Source organism: Mesoplodon densirostris, chromosome 1, assembly GCF_025265405.1.
Source record: "Mesoplodon densirostris isolate mMesDen1 chromosome 1, mMesDen1 primary haplotype, whole genome shotgun sequence".
NCBI lineage: Eukaryota > Metazoa > Chordata > Mammalia > Artiodactyla > Ziphiidae > Mesoplodon > Mesoplodon densirostris.
The window spans coordinates 38,197,545-38,221,945 of record NC_082661.1 but is presented as its reverse complement, the minus strand read 5'-3'; the positions used below and the strand labels follow the sequence as shown (position 1 = coordinate 38,221,945).

The 24,401-nt window shown below is 34.7% G+C and overlaps 1 protein-coding gene across 10 annotated transcripts in view; it reads left to right on the top strand.

Moving 5' to 3' along the window:
• Positions 1-23,544, top strand: part of KIF20B (kinesin family member 20B) — a 73,170-nt gene extending 49,626 nt beyond the window's left edge. For 6 of the 10 annotated variants that reach the window (XM_060102189.1, XM_060102180.1, XM_060102198.1 and 3 more), the window contains 13 exons: positions 208-268; positions 3,811-3,888; positions 5,147-5,272; positions 5,908-6,035; positions 7,776-7,931; positions 11,629-11,805; positions 13,566-13,676; positions 15,306-15,503; positions 16,293-16,361; positions 18,057-18,158; positions 18,564-18,714; positions 22,007-22,149; positions 23,300-23,544. In XM_060102189.1, coding sequence (XP_059958172.1) covers positions 208-268; positions 3,811-3,888; positions 5,147-5,272; positions 5,908-6,035; positions 7,776-7,931; positions 11,629-11,805; positions 13,566-13,676; positions 15,306-15,503; positions 16,293-16,361; positions 18,057-18,158; positions 18,564-18,714; positions 22,007-22,149; positions 23,300-23,377 — 1,578 coding nt within the window. In that variant the 3' untranslated portion in view covers positions 23,378-23,544. The remainder of the gene's footprint in view (positions 1-207; positions 269-3,810; positions 3,889-5,146; positions 5,273-5,907; positions 6,036-7,775; positions 7,932-11,628; positions 11,806-13,565; positions 13,677-15,305; positions 15,504-16,292; positions 16,362-18,056; positions 18,159-18,563; positions 18,715-22,006; positions 22,150-23,299) is intronic. The other 4 variants (XM_060102251.1, XM_060102261.1, XM_060102232.1 and 1 more) reach the window with 3 other exon arrangements.
• The last annotated feature ends 857 nt before the right edge of the window (positions 23,545-24,401 follow it).

Genomic DNA, 24,401 nt, shown 5'->3' with positions numbered 1-24,401 from the left:
TTGGAGGTTTTGTTGTTTTCTCTTATTACCACTCTCACCCTGCCCTTTTCTCTGAGGTGAAACAAACTTGGGAGCTTGAGACTATTAGTCAGCCTTCTAAGAGACAGATTTCAAACAATATTAAGCCCTGTTTTCAAGTCCCACTCTTAAATAATGGGGTGTAGTTAAGTTGCATTTGCATTTAATTCATATTCTTTCATTTTGCAGGACCAGTTAAGTAATCAGAAAGTGGAAGAAGCTATACAGCAGTATGAGAGAGTGTGCAAAGGTCAGAAACAAACCTCTACTTCCAGTACTAAAATGACTGCAAAATAAGTAGTTAGAATAACAATTGGTTTAATATTTTCCTTTGAAAGTTGTAAAGTTAAATAAGAGCAACATAAGATGTAACTTTATTAAAAGAGAAGAGCATCGATTCTAAAGAGTAATTTACCACCATAAAGTTTATCCTTGGAGAAGTAAAACATTAAGAAATATTCAGTCAGGGCTTCCCTGGTGGCACAGTGGTTGAGAGTCCGCCTGCCGATGCAGGGGACACGGGTTCGTGCCCCGGTCTGGGAGGATCCCACATGCCGTGGAGCGGCTGGGCCCATGGGCCATGGCCGCTGAGCCTGCGCATCCGGAGCCTGTGCTCCGCAACAGGAGAGGCCACAACAGTGAGAGAGGCCCGCATACCGCAAAAAAAAAAGAAAAAGAAATGTTCAGTAAAAGCAACATTGATTTCTAGGTAATGGCCAGTATTTTGTGAAAAATAAAATTAAAGTTATATAGGTCACAATGAATGGAATGGATTTCTAGTCAAAATAATATAAAGATTATACCTCAAATAAAATATCTTTAAAATTAAAAAATATTTTTAAAATGTTTTTAAAAACTATTTAATACTTTAGATGCAAATTGTATGTGCTAAATTTTTTTTCTCAATTTGGATTGATTTTTTTTATTTGAAATATTACAAAATTATCTTTGTAGATGATATATACATATTTCTGTTAATAAAATTATGCAGATTCCTCTCCTTCCCATCAGTCACCCCTTAACTTCTTAGTTGTGTGAGTAGTAGAGCTGGGATTTGAACCCATGTCTGTTTCAGTCTTAAGTTCCAGACTGTCTTCACTAATTCATGCCTTTTGTACTTGGCCAACTAAAGAGCAGGTGTAAGACAACAAGATTATTACTTATTTAGATGACTTGGACTTTTGTGGGGTTCAGTTGGATCAGTAACTTGGATGTGAAAATATATCTCTGCACACAGTCCTATTTTCTCCTACCTTTTTAGGCCACTGTCCTCTAACATCTCCTATTTCCGTAATCTTTTTGGAGTTTCCCTTTACTTTGGCTCCTTTGTCATTGTTGGTAGATGTGAATAGATATTCTGAAAAGCATTCTTTGGACCATGATATAGTTTTTATCGTATTTTAAGTTTTTCTTTCTTTGCCAGATACTGAGATGTGTGGCATAGGCCCATTTTGAGTACTTTTAATCTTCCATCTTCTCCATGCTCTTTAAACTTTCTCCCAGATCACTTGTAACCTACATATTTTCAAATTTTATAGCTTTTTGCAACCTTTCCTTTATTCTTTAATTATTTTGAATTATTGTCTACTCTTTCATTTTCATTTTTTAAGTAGTATTTATTGTGTATGAGCATATTTTTTCTAAATATAAAGGTAAGGTGTAGCTTGCCCCCTTTTGAAACTCTTACCTCGGCTTTTGTGATCTATTCTTCAGGTTACTGCCTTTCTCTCAAAATGAGCCTCAGCCACTTCAACAAATTTCCTGATTAAGCCATCATCATTTTTTTTCTTTTTATTTTCTCTCTTGAGAGTTCATTCACTCTTGTGATTTTAAGTATATATGAGACATTCCCTGACAAACAAAAAAGTGCATTTTTAGCTCTTGAGGCTTTCCCTGGCTTCTACATTTCTATTTAAATACTGAATGCCATTCATTTAGCTATCTTATTTATTTTTTAAAATGGAGATATACATACCATAAAATTTACCCTTTAAAAGTGTACAGTGTGGTGGATTTTAGTAAATTCACAAGCTCGTACAACCACTACCACTACCTAATTCCAGAACATTTTCATCAGCCTAGAAAGAAACCCTGTACCCATTAGCAATCACTCCCCATTCACACTTCTGAGATAACTCCAATCTCTGCCTCTGTCTTAACATGGACATCTTCCCTCTGAATGTGTCTGTGTCTTCACCCTATCTGTCTCTGTCCAAATTTCCCTCTTCTTATAAGGACACCAGTCATATTGGATTTAGGGCCTACTCTAATCCAGTATGACCTTATTCTTAACTTTCCTGAGATAAAATGTAAGTTATTGGAGGCAGTGACATATAATAATGCTCTTGTTTCTTTTACTGTTCCTACCTTTCAAATAATAGGTGAATAGCCATTACGGAAGTTAACATTGGTGTCCTGGGGCTTTACTGATTGCTATCTAGATACTTAAACTCCTTCTTTTGAGCCCTCTAATTTAGAGCAAAAGATAGGGTGTAAAAGGAACAGATTCTTTGAATAAAATTATAATTAATTGTATAATCTGAATATATTTGCAAATCATGCTTTTTGAAAGAAAAAGATAGAATACCAGTACTCCTTTAATCCTAAAGAGGAATTTTCTGTTTCATTAGCTCTCCTGGCAGCTTACATCAATGAACAGAAATACTGAAAATTACTCGTTAAAATTTTTTCTCATTGTTTTGTTTTAAGCTTACTTTATATTAAGCATTTTTAAGGGAGCCATCTTTTGATATTTGTGTCATTTTTTTTGTCACTTTTAGTGCCCTGAGTTTGAGCTATGCATTTATAGATTCATCACCTCTGACATTCATAGCAGTCTTGGTAAAAGGTGTCAGAAGTGAGCCCTGCTACTATGTGTCTATTACCAGAGACGATAAACCAATCTTTCCTCATTATCTCTTTCTATCAGGCAGGATTAGAATAGAATTGTTTATAAGCCATTATTGTAGTCATTTTTCAAGGGCCAGAAACAGTTTTGGTAAGGTTATAATAGTACAATTATTCCTGATGAGCTGGTTTTAAAAACACTAGGAGTAAATATTTGGCTTTGAAAATTTTTCTAGAAAAAATAATTACTTGAGATTTAAAAATTAAATTTGGGATTGAGAATTTATTGTTTTTAGGAGGTAAAAGTTTTAGTTTGGTTTGAGAATATTAACACTAAAAGTAAGTGTTTTGACAAATAATGTTTTTTTCTAAATCCCAAGATCTGTGTTATTAGTATGGGCATACCTCAGAGATGTTTCATATTCGGTTCCAGACCACCACAATAAAGTGCAGATCATAGTGAAGCAAGTCACACAGTTTTTTTTTGTTTTACAGTGCATATAAAAGTTATGTTCACACTATATTGTGGTCTGTTAAGTGTGCAATAGTATTATGTCTAAAAAAACAGTGCTCATACCTAATGAAAGAATACTTTATTGCTAAAAAGTGCTAACCATCACCTGAGCCTTCAGGGAGTTGTAGTCTTTTTGCTGGTGGAGGGAGGGCCTGGCCTCGATGCTGAAGGCTGCTGGCTGATCAGGGCAGTGGTGGCTGAAGGTTGGGGTGGCTGCAGTGTTTCTTAAAGTAAGACAATGAGGAGATTTGCTGCATCAGTTGACTCTTCCTTTCATGAACAATTTCTCTGTAGCATGCACTGCTGTTTGATAGCATTTTACCCACAGTAGAATTTCTTTCAAAATTGGAGTCAAGGCCTCTCAGACTCTGCCACTGCTTTATCAACTCAGTTTATGCTATATTCTGAATCTTTTGTTGTCATTTCAACAGTCTTCACCAGGAGTAGATTCCGTCTCAAGAAACCACTTTCCTTGTTCATCCATAAGAAGCAACTCGTCATCTGTTCAGGTTTTATCATGAAATTGCAGCAGTTCAGTCACATCTTCTGGATAACTTGCTGCAGCTTCTACATTAGCACTTGGCTGCTTCACCTTGCACTTTTATGTTTTGAAGACAGCTTCTTTCCTTAAACCTCGTGAATTAACCTCTGCTAGCTTGAAACTTTTCTTCTGCAGCTTCCTTACCTCTCTCAGCCTTTGTAGAATTGCTCTAGATTAGGCTGTGACTTAAGGGGATGTTGTGATTGGTTTTGATCTCCTATCTAGGCCACTGAAACTTTCTCCATATCAGCAATAAGTCTGTTTTGCTTTCTTATCATCTGAGTATTCACTAGAGTAGCACTTTAAAGTCTCTTCAGGAACTTTACTTTGCATTCACAACTTGGCTGTTTGGTGCAAGAGGGCTAGCTTTTGGCCAGTCACGGCTTTTGACCTGCCTTCCTTACTAAACTTAGCTTAATCTCTCATTTCTAGCTTTTGATTTAAAGTGAGAGACATGCGACTCTTCCTTTCACTTGAATGCTTAGAGGTCACTGTAGTGTTACTAATTAGACTAATTTCAATATTGTTGTGTCTCGGGGAACAGGGAGGCCGGAGGAGAGGGAGAGATGGGGCACAGCTGGTCATTGGAGCAGTCACAGCACACACAGTGTTTATGGATTAAGCTTGCTGTCTTACATGGGTGTAGTTCATAGTGTCCCAAAACAATCACAGGAGTAACGTAAAGATCAGTGATCATAGATCACTGTAACAAATACAACAATAATGAAACAGTTTGAATTATTGCAAGAATTACTAAAATGTGATACAGAGGCAGGAAGTGAGCAAATGCCGTTAGAAAATGGCACTGATAGACTTGCTTAATGCAGGGTTGCCACAAACCTTCAATTTGTAAAAAACACAGTACATGTGAAGCACAATAAAGCGAAGCACAGTAAAATAATAGTTTTTATTATTTTTATTAGTAGTTTAATTATATTGAAAATTTTTACTTTAATCTGAAAAGATTCCTTTTCCATCCATTTATTCTTGCATTCATCCAAGCATCCATCGTACATCAGTTATTTAGTTGATCCTCCATATATGCCAGTACTGTTCTAGACATTGAAAATATAGCAGTGAACAGGACAAAGTTTCTGTCTATGTGGAACTCATATTCTATTATAGTTAATAAAAGTGTATTTTAATTTTAGAAGAACTCAAAAGAAAAATTGGGTATCTAGATGTAGATGTTAGTAATTTCTAAAATGTTCTTTCCAAATTTTTAGATCTAAGCGTTAAAGAGAAAATAATTGAAGACATGCGAATGACCCTAGAAGAACAAGAACAAACTCAAGTAGAACAAGATCAAGTGCTTGAGGCTAAATTAAAGGAAACTGAAAGACTGGCCACAGGTGAAACAAGATTGCTTAAATATCTCAAAGCATACTCTTTCATTTTCTTTATTTTCCTAGATTTCTTTCCTTTTTAAGCATAGTTTAGTGTTTATAATAATTCATAATAAAAAGTATTTGGTGTGTTTTTGGAACATCCTGTCACTTGTCATTTTTCATTATGATGAAAATTATTGTACCTAAGTCAGAGAAGGAATAAGGACACTTTCATAATAACTGGATGATAGCTTGCAGTGCTCCCCAGATGTTAAGAATAAACTTTCAACTGAGTTTCACCTCTGTATAGCAACTGGTATCATCTTATATGTTTATCTCAATAAATACTCTGACTCCATCCTTCATAATACCATCAGTGGGTTGTTTTTGTTTTTAATTTTTGAGAACATGAAGTTTCCTATATATTGGCATGCATTTATACTGTGTAGTCAGAACACTATTCAGTGGGTTATTGAGAGGTTTTTGTAGTTCTTCTCTAAGAATTTGGTAAGCTCTTAGAATGGTCTCGGTTCTATCTTGGTCTGTGTACTTCTGCTTCTGGGCTCTGCTGATTCTTGTCTGTATGCCATGCCACATACAGCTCTATGTGGTATAACTTTTGCATGTACTTTAAAAATAATTTTATGTTTTCAAATCAGAATTGGAAAAATGGAAGGAAAAATGCAAAGATTTGGAAACCAAAAGCAATCAAAGGTCAAATAAAGAACTTGAGGATAACACAGATGTACTTAATATAAAGCTCAGTAAGCTTCAAGATGAGTTACAGGTATGATTTTTATCTATATATGTAATTGTATCTTTATATATATTCATTATATTTCTCATAAAAGGGTAATTTAGTAAATATTTTATAATTAATTTAGATATGGATGAACCAGTAGCTGGGAAATGTTAATATATAATTTTTCAGTATACACTCAAGTGACACAGGGAAGAAATTCCCAAGATACGAGCTACTAAGTAAGTGCCAATGAAAATGCAGTGGTTGGGTCTACAGTATTACATATTTAATTTTTAAATCATCACTTCTTATGTCTTTGTACCTATTTTCTATGCTTTAAACTTCTAACTCATCAAATACTGCTGTGGAAAAGATGACTATTAGGAAAATTATTTTGATTATTGTAAATTTAATTATTAAGCTGGAAAAGAATAGAGTTGAATGTCTGAACCCTGGAATACATTTGAAACTATACTACTACAGAGAAGATATTCTGTTTTGTGTTTATATGTTTTTCCATGTTTAGCTTTCACATACTATGTGTAGAATACAACATATGGGGGAAATATATTTTTAATGGGACTTAAAAATACTACGTAAAATTTTGTACATTTTATTTATTAGAAGTTGCAATCCAACTGTAGTTTTGGGATTGAAGAAAACATAACAGTGATTTTGAAAAGACTGCATCTAAATTATTTTCTTAAATTCAGGCTGTATATAATCAGATACTGAACAAATACAAAAGAAATCAGTTACTTTCTTTTGTAACTATTAATTATATACTTTAGAATTTACCCTTTCCACTCCATTAATTATGAAAAAATAACTAATTTCATTGAGAATGTTCATATTAAGGAATACCAGTATGTTCTACGTTGTTCTAAAATAATGTGATCACATATCTTAGATAATAAACGGGATTTTTAAATACATAGCTTTTAATGTGGCATTACTGTTTTTGTTTCAAATGAAGTTTTACTTGAATTTTGAATGTATAAATTAGACATTTTTGAACCCAAAGGATCTATGGAAACCTCTTTGAAATTTACTGATCAACTATATTTTCTTTTTTTTTTTTCTTTTTTTTTTTTTTTTGCGGTACGCGGGCCTCTCACTGTTGTGGCCTCTCCCGTTGCGGAGCACAGGCTCCGGACGTGCAGGCTCAGCAGCCATGGCTCACGGGCCCAGCCGCTCTGCAGCATGTGGGATCTTCCTGGACCGGGGCATGAACCCACATCCCCTGCATCGGCAGGCAGACTCTCAACCACTGCGCCACCAGGGAAGCCCCAACTATATTTTCTGTCCAGCTGTTCCCAATGTTCCTTAAACTAATAAATGTTTGCCCTGTTGCACAAGTTATTCTTTATTTGGCATCCTGTATACCTAGGATAATTTTATTTTTGGAACCATACAATTAGAAATGACTACCATAAATCAATTTTTTTTTAATCTGGCATTTAAGAAGGCTTGGTTCTCTGTAACTCTTTGAGAAATTTCAATTTTTTCTTCTTAAGCTCACTGATGATGGAAAGTCCTCAAATTCACTTTATAGCAAAATAAAGTTTATAAACGAAATAACTATTTAGGAAAGCAAACCAACAGTGTTCTTTTGATAATCTGAAATAACCTCAAATCTTGTCATTATTTAAAGAAAAAGACTTGTTTTTAACTTTTTGAAGAGGTGAAATGAAAAGTGCTGGATTACGTGGAAATGTTATAAATACAGATTTATTAACTGCTTTTGAAGCATATTATAGTTACTTATGCTATTTATACATATAGGAATCTGAACAGAAATATGAAGCTGATAGAAAAAAATGGTTAGAAGAAAAAATGATGCTTCTCACTCAAGCAAAAGAAGCTGAGAATCTACGAAACAAAGAGATGAAAAAATATGCTGAAGACAGAGAACACTGTTTGAAGCAACAAAGTGAAATGGTTGGTAACAATTATACTTTCTCTTCTATGTATTTCGCCTGCTTTCTTTGGTTTCTTAAATTTTTTGCTGGGATTCTTCTATTCTTATCGGTATCTACTTGGTTGCGTGGTTTTCTTTTTTGTTTCTTTTTTTTCAAAGGCAGTTTGTTTGTAAGATGACTTTTCTAGCCCATTTTATCTTGAAGTTCTTATTGTTGGGAAAATAATATCTCAATATTTAGATTCAGAACTTAAAAATCTCTTCTTTTGACTGCCACAGGATTATCCCTACTGTATTGTAAAACATTTACATTTTGAACTGTAGAGTCTACTAACATGGTGTTTATATTTTACCTCATAAGCTGATTTTATCTGTTTTTTTTTTAAGTCAACTAAATAGTTTCTAGAAGACAATAGGTAGAAATAACTTTCAGTTTTACATTGACTGGCTCTAGTTCTTAAGTGATTCTATCTTAGCTTGTTTTTTTTCCTCCTATTTAAATCGACAACTTAGTCTGTTTGACACAATCAGAAAAAAGAAGTTTAAAGTCATCATTGATCCGAGGAAAGCTGTTGAGTAATACATTAACGTTATTTTTAAATGAAAAACTAGTCCTCTATTTACAGTAATAGTAACGTGGCAGTATCACATTGTCATCTATTGGCATTTCCTTTGTTAATGACAGAATTTTACTTATACCAGCTAAACTTCCCTATACAAACAGGAATATTAATTTTCAATAAGTTACGCATGATTTTTTCCAATGATTTTTAAATTTTTTTTATCTTTTTATTTTGAAATCATTTTATTTCCAGAAAAGTTGCAAAACTAGTACAGGGAATTTCTGTATACCTATCACCCAACTTCTGATGTTAGATCTTACATAACAACAGTACAATGATCAAAACCAACAAATCAATATTATTATAGTACTGTTAGCTAACTTATGGACCTTACTAGAATTTCACCAGCTTTCCCACTGTTTTTTTCTGGATATAGGATCTAATCTGGGATACTACGTTCCATTTAGTTGTTGTGTTTCCTAAGAGTCTTAACTCTCTTTGTCATGTGACAAGTTATGTGAGACTAATACTTGTCATTACTACAGCAGTGAGATGGCAATATATTTCACTTCATGTGCGAACTCCACATGACTGGAGGTGCCTTCAGGAAGTGCTGGGTTGAGTCAGATTGTAATGCTGTGTTTATCTTAACAGGAAATGTTGCTGCTGGTTCTCGTTCTGTCCATAGCCCATCCAACCTTCCTGGACAGTAATAAGAGGCAAGAAGTGAAATCAAATCTGTTGGCTGTCATAGTCAGTCACTCTGCCTCCAACCCAGGAACGGGCCTACTTTCTTTTCCTAATGAGTAGTCCCTCTAGCAGCAATGCCAGCAAGTAAACCTCCTTTGAGTTTTTAATCCTAGAGAAAGCTAGCTTTCTCCTTTCTCCCATATATTTCTTTACAATCATACCTAGGATATGTGTCTATGATATTTAAGAAATAAATTGTTGATTTTTTTTAAAGCTTTTAAAATTGTAACATACATAACACAGTAAGTAAACAAAACAAACATATAGTTCAATGAATTATTATTATAAAGCCAGCCCCCACTTACCTACCACCGAGTTTAAAAAATAGAACCCTCTTCTGAATGGTAATAACTGTTCTGTCTTTTAATGTTAAACTTTAGTTTGGCTCATTTATGAATTTTATATAAATGAAAACATATAAATACATAGAATGCATTTTTTGTGTCTGGCTTCTTTCACTCAGTATTATGTTTGTGAGGATCATCTTTACTGTTGCAGGTAGCTGGAGTTAGTCTATTTTCATTGCTGAATATTTCAGTGTATAAATATACCTCAGTTTGTTCAATTTAAAGTTGAATATATGTGGGTTGTTTCCTGTTTTGGGCTGTTAATGCATAAGATCTCCTGTTAACATTTTTATATATTTCTCTTAGTGCACATGTGTATACATTTCTATTGCCTATATAGCCAAGAATAGAATTGCTAGTTGATAGGGTAAACGTATGTGGAACTCTAATAGAATGCCAGACTGATTTTCAAAATAGTTGTATCCATTTATACTCCAACTAGTATTGTTGGATGTTTAGTTTATTGGCTCTGCCTGTCCAAGTCCCCTTGCTTATCTTCTATTGGACTATCTTTTTTTTTTTTTTTAATAGGAGTTCCTTATACTTTCTGGATAGGAGCGTGTTGCAGTTACCTTCTTTCAATCTCTGGTTTACTTTTTTACTCTCCTGTTGCCTTTTTAGAACAGAAATTCTTAGGTATTGTAATTCATTTTCCCAGTCTTTTCCTTTATGAACCTCAGGGCATGAAGATGTTTTCTTACATTATTCCTGAAAGGTTTGGGGTTTTACCTTTCATATTTAGACCCTAGAATTAATTTTTGTGTTGGAGTGAGATGGGGTAAAAGCTGTTATTGTCACTGTAAATGTGTATTAGCGATCAACCTGGTAGTACATATTGAAGAAACTGTCTTTTTTTTATTGCTCTGCAACTTTTGTCATAAATCAGTTGCCTAAGTGTTAACTTTCATACATTGTGTGAGATTAAGATTAAGGTTTTTTCTTTTTTTCCATTTGGCTATTCAGTTGTTCCATCACTCTTTGTTGAAAAGACTGTCCTTTCCTCCATTGAAATTCTTTGGCATTTTTATAGAATATCAATTGACCATAACATTTGTGGATCCTATCCTCTGCTTTCTGATGTCTGTGTATCCTTACGCCAATATCACGGTCTTGGTTATTATTATTACAGTAGGCTTGAAATGATGTAGTGTGATTGCTCCTATTTTTTTTTTTGCGATATGTGGGCCTCTCACTGTTGTGGCCTCCCCCGTTGCGGAGCACAGGCTCCGGATGCGCAGGCTCAATGGCCATGGCTCACGAGCCCAGTTGCTTCGTGGCATGTGGGATCTTCCTGAACCGGGGCACGAACCCATGTCCCCTGCATCGGCAGGAGGACTCTCAACCACTGTGCCTCCAGAGAAGCCCATTCCTACTTTGTTCTTCATTTTCAACATAATTCTGACTGTTATGTCATTTGCATTTTCCTATTATTTTTAGAGTCAGCTTTTTCATTTCTACCAGCACACACACACACACACACACACACACGCACGTGCTTGCTTGGATTTTGAAGTTGCTTTGACTCTAGATCTTTTGGGGGAGACCTGGCATCTTAACAATATTGAATCTTTTGATCCTTGAACACAGATTCTCTCTTTGTTTATTTAAGTGTTCTTTTATTTCTTTCAGCAGTGTTTTGTAGTTTGCCATGTTTAGGTCTTGCACATATTTTCTTTAATTTACCACTATTTCATGATTTTTGAATCCAGTGAAAATGGTATTTTTAATTTTCATTTCTCTATTGTTTGTTGCTATTAGTTTTGTCATTTGTTTTATTGTAATTTTACCATCTCATTCTCAAATATTGGGGGAAGTGCTAGAATTAGCTTAAAAGCTGTAATTTTTTATTGAAAGAAGTGCCCAATGTGAACATTTAAGATATATGAAGGCATTATGTGCTTGGCTTTATAAGTAAATATTTTATTGAGACTTGACTACGTAATTTGTTATATATCCTGTTCACAGTTGTATTTATTGTGTTATTTAGAAATTCAAAAATTTCTTAGGTTCATAATTTTGCAAGGTTTATTTTAACATTTTGTCCATATTCTTTTTAGGAAATGCTTGAAGCACAGTTGGCTGAGAAAGATGGTAACCTCCAACAGTGGCGGGAAGAACGCGATCAGCTGGTTGCAGCTTTAGAAATACAGCTGAAAGCACTTATCTCCAGTAACATACAGAAAGATAATGAAATCGAACAATTAAAAAAGATCACATCAGAAACTTCTAAAACAGTCAGTAGAATCATGTTCTTTCTATGCCTTTTTAAATTAAACATAGGAAGTATTCAAAATTATTTAATTGATTAACTTTTAAAGAATAAAAATGTAAGTAGATAAGTGGGGAATCATAGTTTGAAAAAATTGTTTGGATATTGGTCATGAATTTTGAGTTTTCAGAGTTTATCATTATGGTTGACTCATCAATGACTAATTGAGAAATAGTACTTTCTCCAATATTTTGGTCATATCTCTCAGATAGAATAATTAGAAAATAAACTGATGATTTAGTCCCTAATCTGCCTTTAAAATGTGGAAATGTGACTCAGCCTGAACGCTTGGTGATATTTAAATACTTGAACTCATCCTAAATTTATGATAAAGATACAAATTGTTTTTGAAAATAAGCACAATGGTGAGGAGATGTGAGTCATTCAGGAGCTACTCCCCCCACCCCCTCTGGCTGCACCACACAGCTTGCAGGGATCTTAGTTCCCTGACCAGGGATCGAACCCAGCCCCCGGCAGTGAGAGCACCGAGTCCTAACCACCGGACCGCCAGGGAATTCCCAGGAGCTACTTTTGTAATATTGCATTGGGGCTAGGAACCCTAGATAAAGAAAGTATTGCATTTCACAGATAGCTATTTCCCAGGTAAATTGAATCAGGGTACATCTGAAGCTAGTCTTTCCAGAGTAAATAATCTGCATTTGAAAATCTGCTGTTCTGCAGCCTTCAGACAATAATAAAATTAAATGTGTTTGTGTGTATATGTCTCTTACATCAAAAGACATCATGATTCTAAGAGAAAGACTGCTCAAAACAGAGGTATTAGCATGTGGTATAAATTGCACAGAATAGAAAGTTAGAAAAACTAGGTATCAACTGCTTTCAGTGTGGTTTTGGGACCTTTAGGAAAATTACTTAACATTTCCAAACTTTAAAACAGAGATGATGATGTCTTTCTAATAGAATTGTGAAAATTAATCGAGAGCATTTGTAAAACAGTTAGCACAGTTATTACCACAGTGGAAGTCAGTACATGCTAGTTGCTTTCCCCATTATGAATGCAATAGGATCTTTTTTATTTGACAGTTATGGGTAGGTGACATAAGAGATGTATTTGACTTTTGATTTTGATGGTAGTGATTAGAAGGTGCACGTTGGAATTTATCAAGTTTAAAAATGTATTCTGATTTTTTTTATAGATCCCTTAAGTAGGGTTTAGGAATAGAGCATACCCTATGACTGATTAAGTGGGACGAAGAGTGTGCAGCAAGGAAAGGTTTAGTTATCAGTATGGTCTTTTCTACTCTAATGCTATAGTTGCATCCCTAAGACACCTCTAGTTTTTCAAAATTGTGTTATCAAAGTGATTTGGGGGGTTCAAGCTCCAACTCAGTACAGACCGTGGTCATGTTATTTAATTTCTCTCTGTTTCTTCATGTGGAAAGTAGGAATAACAATTCTTGCCAAATCTCAGAGTTGCAGTGAAAGTAAAATGAGAGAATATATGTAAAACACCTTGGAGGTTGAAAGTAATCTTTCAGATTTCTCTTTAGATCAGATTCAGAAGAGGCTGGAAAGTTGCCCAGCCTTTCCTAACTCTCTGAGGATGAAAGAGAAGAAGAAGGAGCGTTAGTTGGTCATTGAAGAAGTCTTTAATTACTTCCATTATTTAATTCACCCAAATCTTGATATTATATTCTTTAGGTGAAGTATTTTAATGTATATTCGGTTACGGTGGCTTGTTGCTTTAATATTTCCTTACTTTAGGAAAAACAGACCATGGATATCCAGCCCAGACATATGAGTTCAATGGATCCTGAAAGGGTTGAAACTGAACCTCAGTCAACAAATTTTGAAATTTCCAGGGATGAAGTAGAAGTGAGTATTTGATAACACAGTCCACTTTTTTCTTTTTTTTTTTTTTTTTTTATGCGGTATGTGGGCCTCTCACTGTTGTGGCCTCTCCCGTTGCGGAGCACAGGCTCTGGACACACAGGCTCAACGGCAATGGCTCATGGGCCCAGCCGCTCCGCGGCATGTGGGATCTTTCTGGAGGAGGGCATGAACCTGTGTCCCCTGCATCGGCAGGCGGACTCTCAACCACTGCGCCACCAGGGAAGCCCACACAGTCCACTTTTTAACCCTCTTTACCAATGACCATTAATTACTAAATAACACTTGCAAGTATAATTTAATCAGTTGTTGTAGGTATCTTGCTGTACAGTTAGCTGTGTGTGCTCTTGGCTATGGAAAGGAAAACTGAAGGCTTTTGAGGGGAGGTGCAATTCTTTTGGGGAAATTTGATCCCCAAATGGTATTAATTTCCTGTCAAAATGATACTGATCTCAAACAGATCTTGATTATAAACAAATTTGATGGTCAGAAATAGGAAATCCCACAAAAGATAAAATATGGATGACTATTTTCCCTCATAAGCAGTCCATTTAATAAGCATTCTAGTAAATAGTATTTTTTGGAAATTTTACCCATTTTATAACTTTATCACCAAATCCCAGTAACCTCACAATGAGTTTCCTTAGTTTGAAGTGGGCTTAGGGTTCTGTGACTTGCGTTGGATAACGTAGTTTCTCAGATTACCTATGAAATAGATAAAAATTCTATGTCACTTTTTGAAAATAAAATTACTTTTTAAATATTTATTTTAAAAAACACATTTATTGGGAACATTCATTGTTGGGAACCTGGCACTGAGGTTAAAGACATAAGTAAGATATGATCGCCATCCTTAAGGAATAAGAACTCTAATAAGACAGGTGTTTAATGACTATCTTTTTTCACCTTATGGACTAAGTGTTATAAAGAGAGTGCTAAGAAGGAACACTGATGAGGAGGATATGATGAATTTTGCCTGAGTGGTTGTGGACGTGGATTAGAAAAAGTAACATCATACTGGGTCTTAAAGGTGAATAGAAGTTTACCAAGCAGAGAATGGGAAGAGAAAGGCATTTTGATCTGGGGAAATAACACAAGCCATTCCTTACAAGGCTTCAGAAGAATCATGTTACTTCCACCACATGCTATTAGTCATGGAAGCCATTAAGGCCAGCCCCAATTCAAGGAAGGGGAATGAGACTCTATCTCTCAATGGTAAGAACAGTAAAGAATTTACAGCAAACTTTAGTTTACCATAACTAGGGTGCTTATTAAAAATCCTTGACTCTTTCCTTGGAGAGTTCTGATTTAGTAGGTTTGTGGTAGGGTCCAAGAATCTTTTAAACAATTTCTCTAGATAATTCTTACGATGACACAGGTTTGGGAAATACTGATCTCTAAGCTTCTCTCAATTTTAACATACCATGTATAAAACTGGAGAAAGTAGATGATGCCTCAGTCTTTCTGTCCTTGCTGTAGCAGATTTGATCCAGCAAACTTTTTATCTTTTCCAATTTATTGTTTTTAATAGGTATTTGAGAGAGTTAATTTTTGGCAATTTAGAAATTCATATTCTGCAAATAAGATTTGTTTTCCTTTTAAATTCTCTTGTAGGATGGATCTGTAGTCCTTGACTCTTGTGACGTGTCAACAGAAAATAATCAAAGTACTCGATTTCCAAAACCTGAGTTAGAGATTCAATTTACACCTTTACAGCCAAACAAAATGGCAGTGAAACACCTGGGTTGTACCTCACCAGTGACGGTTAAGATTCCCAAGGCCCGAAAGAGGAAGAGTAATGAAATGGAGGAGGTAAATACTTAACTATTAAGTGAATTAAACAAGTAAACCTTATTATTATTAAGCTCAGTGATAATATATAGTTAAACTCTGTTACATTGCCCTCCTATTCATAAGCACTGCCATTAGAGACCAAAACCATAGTTTATAGTATATTTAATACTGTTTTAAGAATATTACTGTGGTGAATAGTCCTCAAACAAAAAGCTTATAGATTTTAAAATATATAGATTATTCCTTCTTTTAGTGAAGCTATGACAGGTCAAATGGTGGTGAATTTTAGTAGCGAGCTATTTCAGTATACCAGTCCTGTTCAAACTTAGTCACTTTCCCTCCAATGGAAGAGAAAAGGTGTTGATAAAAGGAATTAGAGACACTGAAACGACTAACTTGCTTAAATATAATCTTTGTCATTTAACTAAAATCTTAGGTCTCTATGATCATAATAGGTTTCAGAAGAGAAATTCTTTTTCTATGAGCCAGTATTAAAATTTGGGTCTCGATTTAGTGGTAGGCCAAGAACGATTTACTTCTTGCTGCAGCTTTCTGATCATGGGGTTACCAAACCTTCTATCATATTCTAGCCAGTCACATAAACTTTGCGATCCTCACTTTCCTCCTTTTGGAAATAAAGAATTAGATATAATATGTTTAAAATGTTTTGCTTTTGTTCCACATATGGTAGATACATAATAAATGGCAATATTTATGTTAACAGAAATATTTATGTTTAAAACTATAATTATAAACTCTCTAGCACAATAACTTTTTTTCCAACTTGTCTTTTTCACTCCTTTAAAGAGTAGTGTATTTTCAAGTTGGTGGAAGAGCAGAAATAATATTAACCATACTCCTGAGGCTCTCTGTCAGGTAATACATTTGCTGAATGAATATTATTTAGCATATTTCCTTCTACGCATAGAACACCTTTAGCGATTGTTCTGGAGAGCCTTAGTTAACTTTTATTCTATATTTATTTAATTTATATTTAGTATGCTTTAGATACCATTAAGATTAGTTGACCCTTGAACAACATGAGGGTTAGGTGCCAGCCACAGCGCAGAAAAATCTTGTGTAACTTACAGTCGGCCCTCAGAATGTGAGGTTCCTCATCCACGGATTCAACCAACTACAGATCATGTAGTAATGTAGTATTTACTATTGAAAAAATCAGTGTATAAGCATACTCATGCATTTCAAACCTGTTTTGTTCAAGGGCCAACTGTACTAAGTTTAATTTCATCATCTTTGTTAACATGGTGACTAACATCTATGTTGACTTGATTCATTTTTTTCAGAGGAAAAGGAAAAATTGGTTGTATACTCAGAGGGTTAAGATAAAATCATTTTATTCATTTTACTGCCGGCATATACTCCCAGTTTCAGAATAGATACACAGATTGTTGTAGGGTAAATCATGTAGAAACTTAAAAGTTTTAACTGATTTTGCTAGCTCTTTACTGCTGTAATAAACTGAATGTTGTAAAGTCCTCAGGAAAATAATTTATACAGTGCTATATTCTAATCTAGTGAAGACTCCAAAGAGCTCTTTATTGAACACTACAAGTATGATGGAGTTACAATCTTTCTTCCTTTGCTTCCCCTGATTACCATCTATCTGTCTTTCCTCTTTTACGAAATCTTCTTCTTGTGATCCTTAAGACTTTACTTGGTAACTTGAATTCTGAGGTTCAGTCATGATCTCTCTGCTTCTGTTCTTTTTTTTTTCCTTTTATGCTTATAATCTTTAGTATGATTAGTATTTGCACAAGTTCAGTTCAGTTAATGTACTACAAAAGACTTTGTCTTAAGATTAAGTGGGGAAAAGAAGAGTGAGATGTCATGCCTTTTTAGTAGCAAAAACAGATTGTATTTCTTAACTTTCACATTTTACCTGTGCTTATACTGCAGATTTTTGTTTTGTTTTCAGTGTCACTAAGTATCAACTAGAGGTTATGCTCAGCATGATTTGGGAGTTGAGAAAAGGGTAGATAAATATATTGCTATGTTGTACTGTCAAGATGGGGTTCAAATAAAAGATGTTATCCCTTCATTTAACTAATGTAATTTCATCATGATGCATGTGAAAAATTCATACCTTCAATCATTTTGCGATAAAAACATGTATTGCATCATCATGCTGTGCACTTAAACTTACATATGTTATATATGAGTAATATTTCAATGAAGTTGGCAAAAAACATTGTGCCTTCAGTCAGGGTTTCTCAACTTCAGCGTGATTGACATTTTCAGCCAGATATTTCTTTGTTTTGGAGAGTTCAATGCCCTATACATTTTAAGGGGTTTTTAGCAGTATTCCTGGCCTCTACCCACTAGTTTCCATTAAACCTGCCCCTTATCCCCAGCAGTGACAACCAAAAATATCTTCAGACAATGCCAATGTCCCCTGGGGTCAGAATTGCCCCTGGTTAAGAACCATTTTCTTGTTTTGTTGTTGTTTGTTTGTTAGTTTGCTTTTGTTCTTTTTTTTCCTCCCCTGGAGTCTAGAGAGAGAAAGAAAACACTGTCAAGAAATTAATCAGTGCTGAAATTCATTATTTTTAGGACTTTGTGAATTTTGAAAATAAGAAGAATGCTACACCCAGAACTAATTTGAAGTCCCCTGTTTCTGAGCATAGAAATTCTTCTGTCAAAAAGGAACAAAAGGTTCGTCTTCTAATTTGTCCAAAATTGACCATTTTCATAACTTACATTTATAAAGTAGAAGATGAAAATAAAAATGTCAAATCTGATTAGTAATAATTATTCAGAAGTTGGGTTTTGTCCAGTTATAACTTATTTATCTTTCATTTTCTATTCATCTAATCAGCTCTGAATATATAACCTTTGGCATTTGGCACATAGCAGGTACCCCTTGATGTGTTCACCTCTGACTTATCATTCTATCACACTCATTCTCTGGCCCTTTCATCCCTCTCCTTATATTCTTAATCCCAAGTTCCCTGCCTGAGAATTCGTAACCTGTGCCTGGCCTCTTTAATTCAACTATGGCTATAACTGTTTCCTTCTAACATTCCTCATCAACAATAACAAGAAGTGTTTGTTTATTAGGTTTCCACACGCCCATCATCTAAGAAAACGTATTCTTTACGGAGTCAGGCATCCACAATTTGTATAAACGTGCCTGCTAAGAAAAAAGAAGGAACGCTACAGAAATTTGGAGATTTCTTACAACATTCTCCAACTATTCTTCAATCAAAAGGTTTGCAGAATATTAATTCAATGACCTTTTACGTTAGATATATGGTGTTTTCTAATATCTGATTGGTGTATAAACTCAACAACAGTGACTATTATATTTCCAATAGACAGTGTCTTATGTTAGGTATTTAGGGAGGAAACATGAAAGGATGATATATGCCTTGGTGTTCACTGTGTAATGGAAGAGAAAGATCTGTATTTAAGTAATTGATGCAGAGAAGGCTGCTTAATGTAATAGTTGTAGAGATGCAAGGAAAGTGCATGGTAGTATTGGAGGAAGAGAGCTGTTTGTTTGGGGGCTATGGGTAGATTTTATAGAAGAGATGGGATTTAACCTGGGTGTTGAAATGTTGGAAGATTATACCTCCTAGAGATAACCACTGATAGTATTATGGTATATTTTCTTCTACTGTTTTTTTCTCTGCATGTATAAACATTACCTAATCATATATGTCAAAAGCATATATTTCTATAAATATGTATTGAGTTTAGTTGCTTAATGCTTTTTTCGTTATAATATAATGTAGACATACTGATACTTTTGTAGTAATATGTGCTAAGATATATATTCTCTCTATACACGTATACATAAATATATATTTATATACACATCTACCAGAGGGAACAGTTTTAACACAAATAGAGTACCAGGAAAGTGTAGGGAATGTGCAGGCAATTACAGGTAGCAGTATGCATCTGGCGTCTAGAATGTGGGGAGATTATTGGGAGGAAGGGGGCAGGAAGGAGTGAGTTTTCATTAGAGTACCTGAATGGTAGCAATAGGATAAGTTGGAGACTAGAGGTGGGGAGAATGAGGAGGGAAAGGGACTGAAAGCAGGGGCAGTTGAATTTAGTCAGATTGGTTGTGTAAAAGTACTTTCTGTAAAAGCTTAACCACAGAGCTTCCCAAACTTTCTTGGTTCACAGTGCCCTTAATGTCTCAGTAATTTTTTTCATTGTGTCCATGCACCCAAAGAAACACCTAATAGTTCCATCCGTTAATACTTAAAGCCAAACAATCAATGAAAATTCAGCTCCTGAAAATCCAGGTTGCCAAAATATTTCATCATCAGAAGGAAGGTAATGCGATATCTTTTTGAAACTGAACTACCCTGAGTTACTGAGCGTCACTGTTTTCCTCAAAAATTTAAACTATTCTGAGCTGCTCTTATGAATTTGCTGCAGCATGTCTTGGTACACAGTTTGGGAACTTCAGACTTAGACCCATTTGTATATATTTTTCAAAAACTATATACATTCTTTGAAAGGTATAGTTTGTATAAGCATAGAAAATATCTGGAGAGACAAACAGCAAACTGTTAAATGTCTAAATTTGGAGAGGTGGGACTTGTTATTTTAGATGCTTCTGTATTTTATTTAAATTATGTTGACCATTGCTTATATATTAAAAAGAAATATGTTTTCAAGGAGAGGGAGGTACCCACCTGGTAATGACTCCCTTGCTTGGTTGACTCAGCTCCTTAACGGCTTCCCTACCTATATACCCGGTGTGGAATTTTTAAAAACTTATTTCTAGTAATATAAAGTATCCTTGTTTGGGATTGTAACTGCAATACATGTCCGTTGTTGATCACTTGGAAATAAAGGGAGAAAAGAAGATAACAGAGATTAGTGCTTAAAATTCTGCTGCTCTGATAACTACTGTTAATCCACTACTCAGTAACGCTGGTTTTCCAGTTTATCCCTTTTGTCTATCTCTTATCCATTCAGTACATGGAAGCCAGAGTGATTTTTTCAAGGTGCAAAATGAATTATTTAAACTATATAATTTTTTGTTTTCTTATTATCTTTTCCAGTAGAATATAAGCTCTACTCGTGCAAAATGTCTGTCTGGTTTACATCCTCAGCTCTTAGTATAGTGGTTGGCACACAGAAGTGAGGAATTTCAAAGCTCCAGGCCAAAATCCTATGTGTGATTTGTTTCAGGCTGACCTTAGGCAATTACAAAGGTTTTACCTGTTAGGTCTCATGAGGGAAAGCTACCGTCCCCACATCAAACTTGATATACAGCCAGTGCATCTCAGTCTGTGAAGGGAGTAAGTCAAGGACTCAGGTCTCTTGCCAGCCGTACTCTTACACATACCTGCATTCCTAGCCTAGGTGCCTTCATTTGTATACTATTAATTGGGGGCCTTCAGCAGAGAATGTCCTCAGGCATCTCTGCCAAAGATGTTATGACGGGGAAGTGGAGGGAAACTTGAAAACACTTTTTTCCACTCTGACTCTACTTTTCCACTCCTAGCCCTCCCCACTGGTCTCCAGCACCAAGGTCCATAAAACTACAAGTGCAAGAACCTTTTGTTTAGGGCTCCCTTGGCAATAAGATCACCCCAACTTCTGTGCTGATCCCCCTGACCCAGACTGTGCATTATTCCATGGGGGAATGTAGAAGGGCGGTGGGAGTTGGCGCTTTCTCAGGTTTAGCCTCTTGCTTACTCAATTGCAGTTAAGTGGTTAAAGGCTTTAACTTTCATTTTGACTTGTTGTCTTAATTAGCCACTCTGACATCTGGCAGCTCAGCTCTCAGGCTCAGCTCAGCCCTTGACAAGTAGACCTCAGTTTAGCGTATTTCCTTAAATGTGTTTTCTATTTAAAAAAATATATAGTTGATATCATATGTACATGGATTTTCTATCCAGAAGTTTTCCCAAATGGAAGTATGTTTTCTATTAAAATCAATATGTGTCTATTAAAAAAATAAAGCGTATGTACAAAGTAAGAAATTTTAAAATTCCTATTCAACTTACCAGAAGCAATCAACTGTTAACAATTTGGTTTCTTTTACTCTATGTGTGCATGTGCACGCATTTGTTAACTAGAAGTAAAGGGCTCACAAGTTACTTTCACTTAATATTCATTGTGAACATCTTTACGTGTGAGTACTGAACTAGCTCTACCATCTTATTGTTCTTAGTGATGCATGGTCCACTATATACGTATCCTGATCTTTTCCTTAATGTAGTATAAACCTCTTCCAAGTCATTAAAGATGCTTGAGTTTTACTGGTTGTACTATAATTTACCAAACCTTTTCAAATGTTGAACATTAGTGAAGTGATATTTTATTTATTTGCCCTTTTATTTTTGCTGTTGATCATTAATTTGTGTGTTTATTAGGCATTTAATTTTTTTCTTTGTGAGTTTTCTATTCGTGTTCTTTTATCATTTATAAATTGCAGTGCTTTTCTTTTTAATATGGTTCTTTATTAAGGATTTCAAATATTTGCAGTTAGAAAATTATTTCAAGATTTAACTAATGTATTTTTTTCATAGCAAAGAAGATAATTGAAACAATAAGCTCTTCAAAGCTCTCAAATGTAGAAGTAAGTAAAGAAAATGTGTCTCGACCAAAACGGGCCAAACGGAAATTATACACAAATGAAATTTCATCTCCTATTGATATATCTGGCCAAGTGGTAAGCTACTATTTAAGTTTTCTTAAAAGTAAAACTGTTTATGTTCTTTTTAATTCTGAAGTATTCATAACAATTTGAATTATATAATGGTTTGAACTTTTATTCTGTAGACCATATTTCTTGAAACACGCTTTGAATGTTGTACTTTTGGTACTGGATGTGTTAAATTTATAGTAATTGAATATAAATGTTGCATTAATGTATACAAGTGTCACATGCATCATCTGCATTTATAAACTCATAAGAGGAATTTTAATTCCATCAATAGAATTATCACTTTAATAATTTATTGGCTTCTAACATCTGTTTTTCTTATTATCTTTATCACAAGAGTTGTACAAATCTGGGCCTAAGTCTGCCTGCTAAAAATATAGAATTGACATTCAGTCATTTCCTCCCACTTTCCCTCTAAGGCTTCCAGGTTTCCTTAAGAAAAGACTATATAGTTTGTCACCCTGACTTTATGACTCATTCTCCTTACTCAGAACAGGCTGTTCTATTACAGGGAAAGTTCTAATTTTCTATCATGCTTGCATCTGCCTAGTGTATGGAAGTGAAGATAGAAAAGGAATTAAAGAAAAGCCTTCAGTAGAAAATGGCCAAGAAAAATCGGGAGAGACCTTTTGCAACAGTAGCTATCAGATATAAGAGAGACACTTGAAGCAAGTAGTAAAGAATTAGGATCATTAGGACATGATTTTGGAAGTACTGTTCTCTTGGTTACTTTTCTCCATCTGTCTGATAAGTACATAATTTTCTCCCTTGGCTGAAGTTATTTCTTTTCTTAGTTGCAAAATAATGCTCTTTCTACTTTCTAAGTTATATACTTGTTACTGCAAAAAATCATTTCCTAAAAATTATTTGAGGCACTTGTCTCCAAATATTTTAGTAATTATTTCAAGCTATGAATTCAGTAAAAGTGTGGATTATTTTAATTCCAGAATTAGGTAGTGTTGAAAGAATCTTTTGTAAAATCCACTACCTTAGGCATGCTTTTTAATAGAAGATTGTATATCTGCAGTCCAGGAGGACAAAAAGTACTGTCATGTACTTATTTCCATTATTAAGAACATGAACATAGCTTATTAATTGTAAGTAAGCTTTCATTTTTATTTTTATTTATAAAAAATTGTGAAATTGTTAATTTCAGATTTTGATGGACCATAAACTGAAAGAAAGTGATCATCAGATTCTCAAACGACGACTTCGAACCAAAACAGTCAAATAAATCACTTATGGAGAATGTTTTAATATAAAATTTATATTCATAATCATAACTTGCATCCTGACTTTTTAAAGATGATTGTATATACTGTGATACATCAAATCCCTTTGTATGTACATTGCTATTTTATAATAGTGTGATTTTAATTCAATAAAGGAAATAAGTCAGCAGTAAGTTTGCTTGTCTACTTTTCTAAGGCTTTTAAATAATAGCTTCTTTTCAAACTGTATGTATTTTCCTGTTATCCCAGGCATGGGACCAGTGAGGAACCTAGGAAAATGCTGTTATTTTTTGTTTGTTTTTCTATACATAGATATCACAGGTCAGATATTTGGTTTACTTATACTTAACAGTGTTTTAGGAATTGCTTTTACTGTATCTGTTAGGAAATACAGGTAATTTTGTTTTTTTTTTTTTTTTTTTTTTTTTGTGGTATGTGGGCCTCTCACTGTTGTGGCCTCCCCCGTTGCGGAGCACAGGCTCCGGACGCGCAGGCTCAGCGGCCATGGCTCACGGGCCCAGCCGCTCCGCGGCATATGGGATCCTCCCAGACCGGGGCACGAACCCGTATCCCCTGCATCGGCAGGCGGACTCTCAACCACTTGCGCCACCAGGGAGGCCCCAGGTAATTTTACATATCTGTTTGGATTATAGCTAAGATTCAGGGAGTAAGTGTGTACAGGTCTTCTAGTTGCTAAAATATGTATGCACATAATTTAGAAAAGATCTCAGGCCTTTAATTAGAATGTATTTTATTTTTAAATAATTGAATAGAGTTGGTTTTCTGATTTTTCCAGGACACAGAAGATTAGAAGCAAAAAGTTAGAAGGGAAGAGGCGATAACATCTAGAGGCCAAAAAATTATACTGTTATCTAGGGAAGATAGAATTTTAGACCTGGAGAGACCTTAGAAATACACTTTCCTCATTTTATAGATGAGAAAACTGAGGCCCATAAAATTTACTTTTTCAAGATCACACAACTAATGTATATTAAGCTTTGGTTTAAAAAAATACCAACAAGAAAC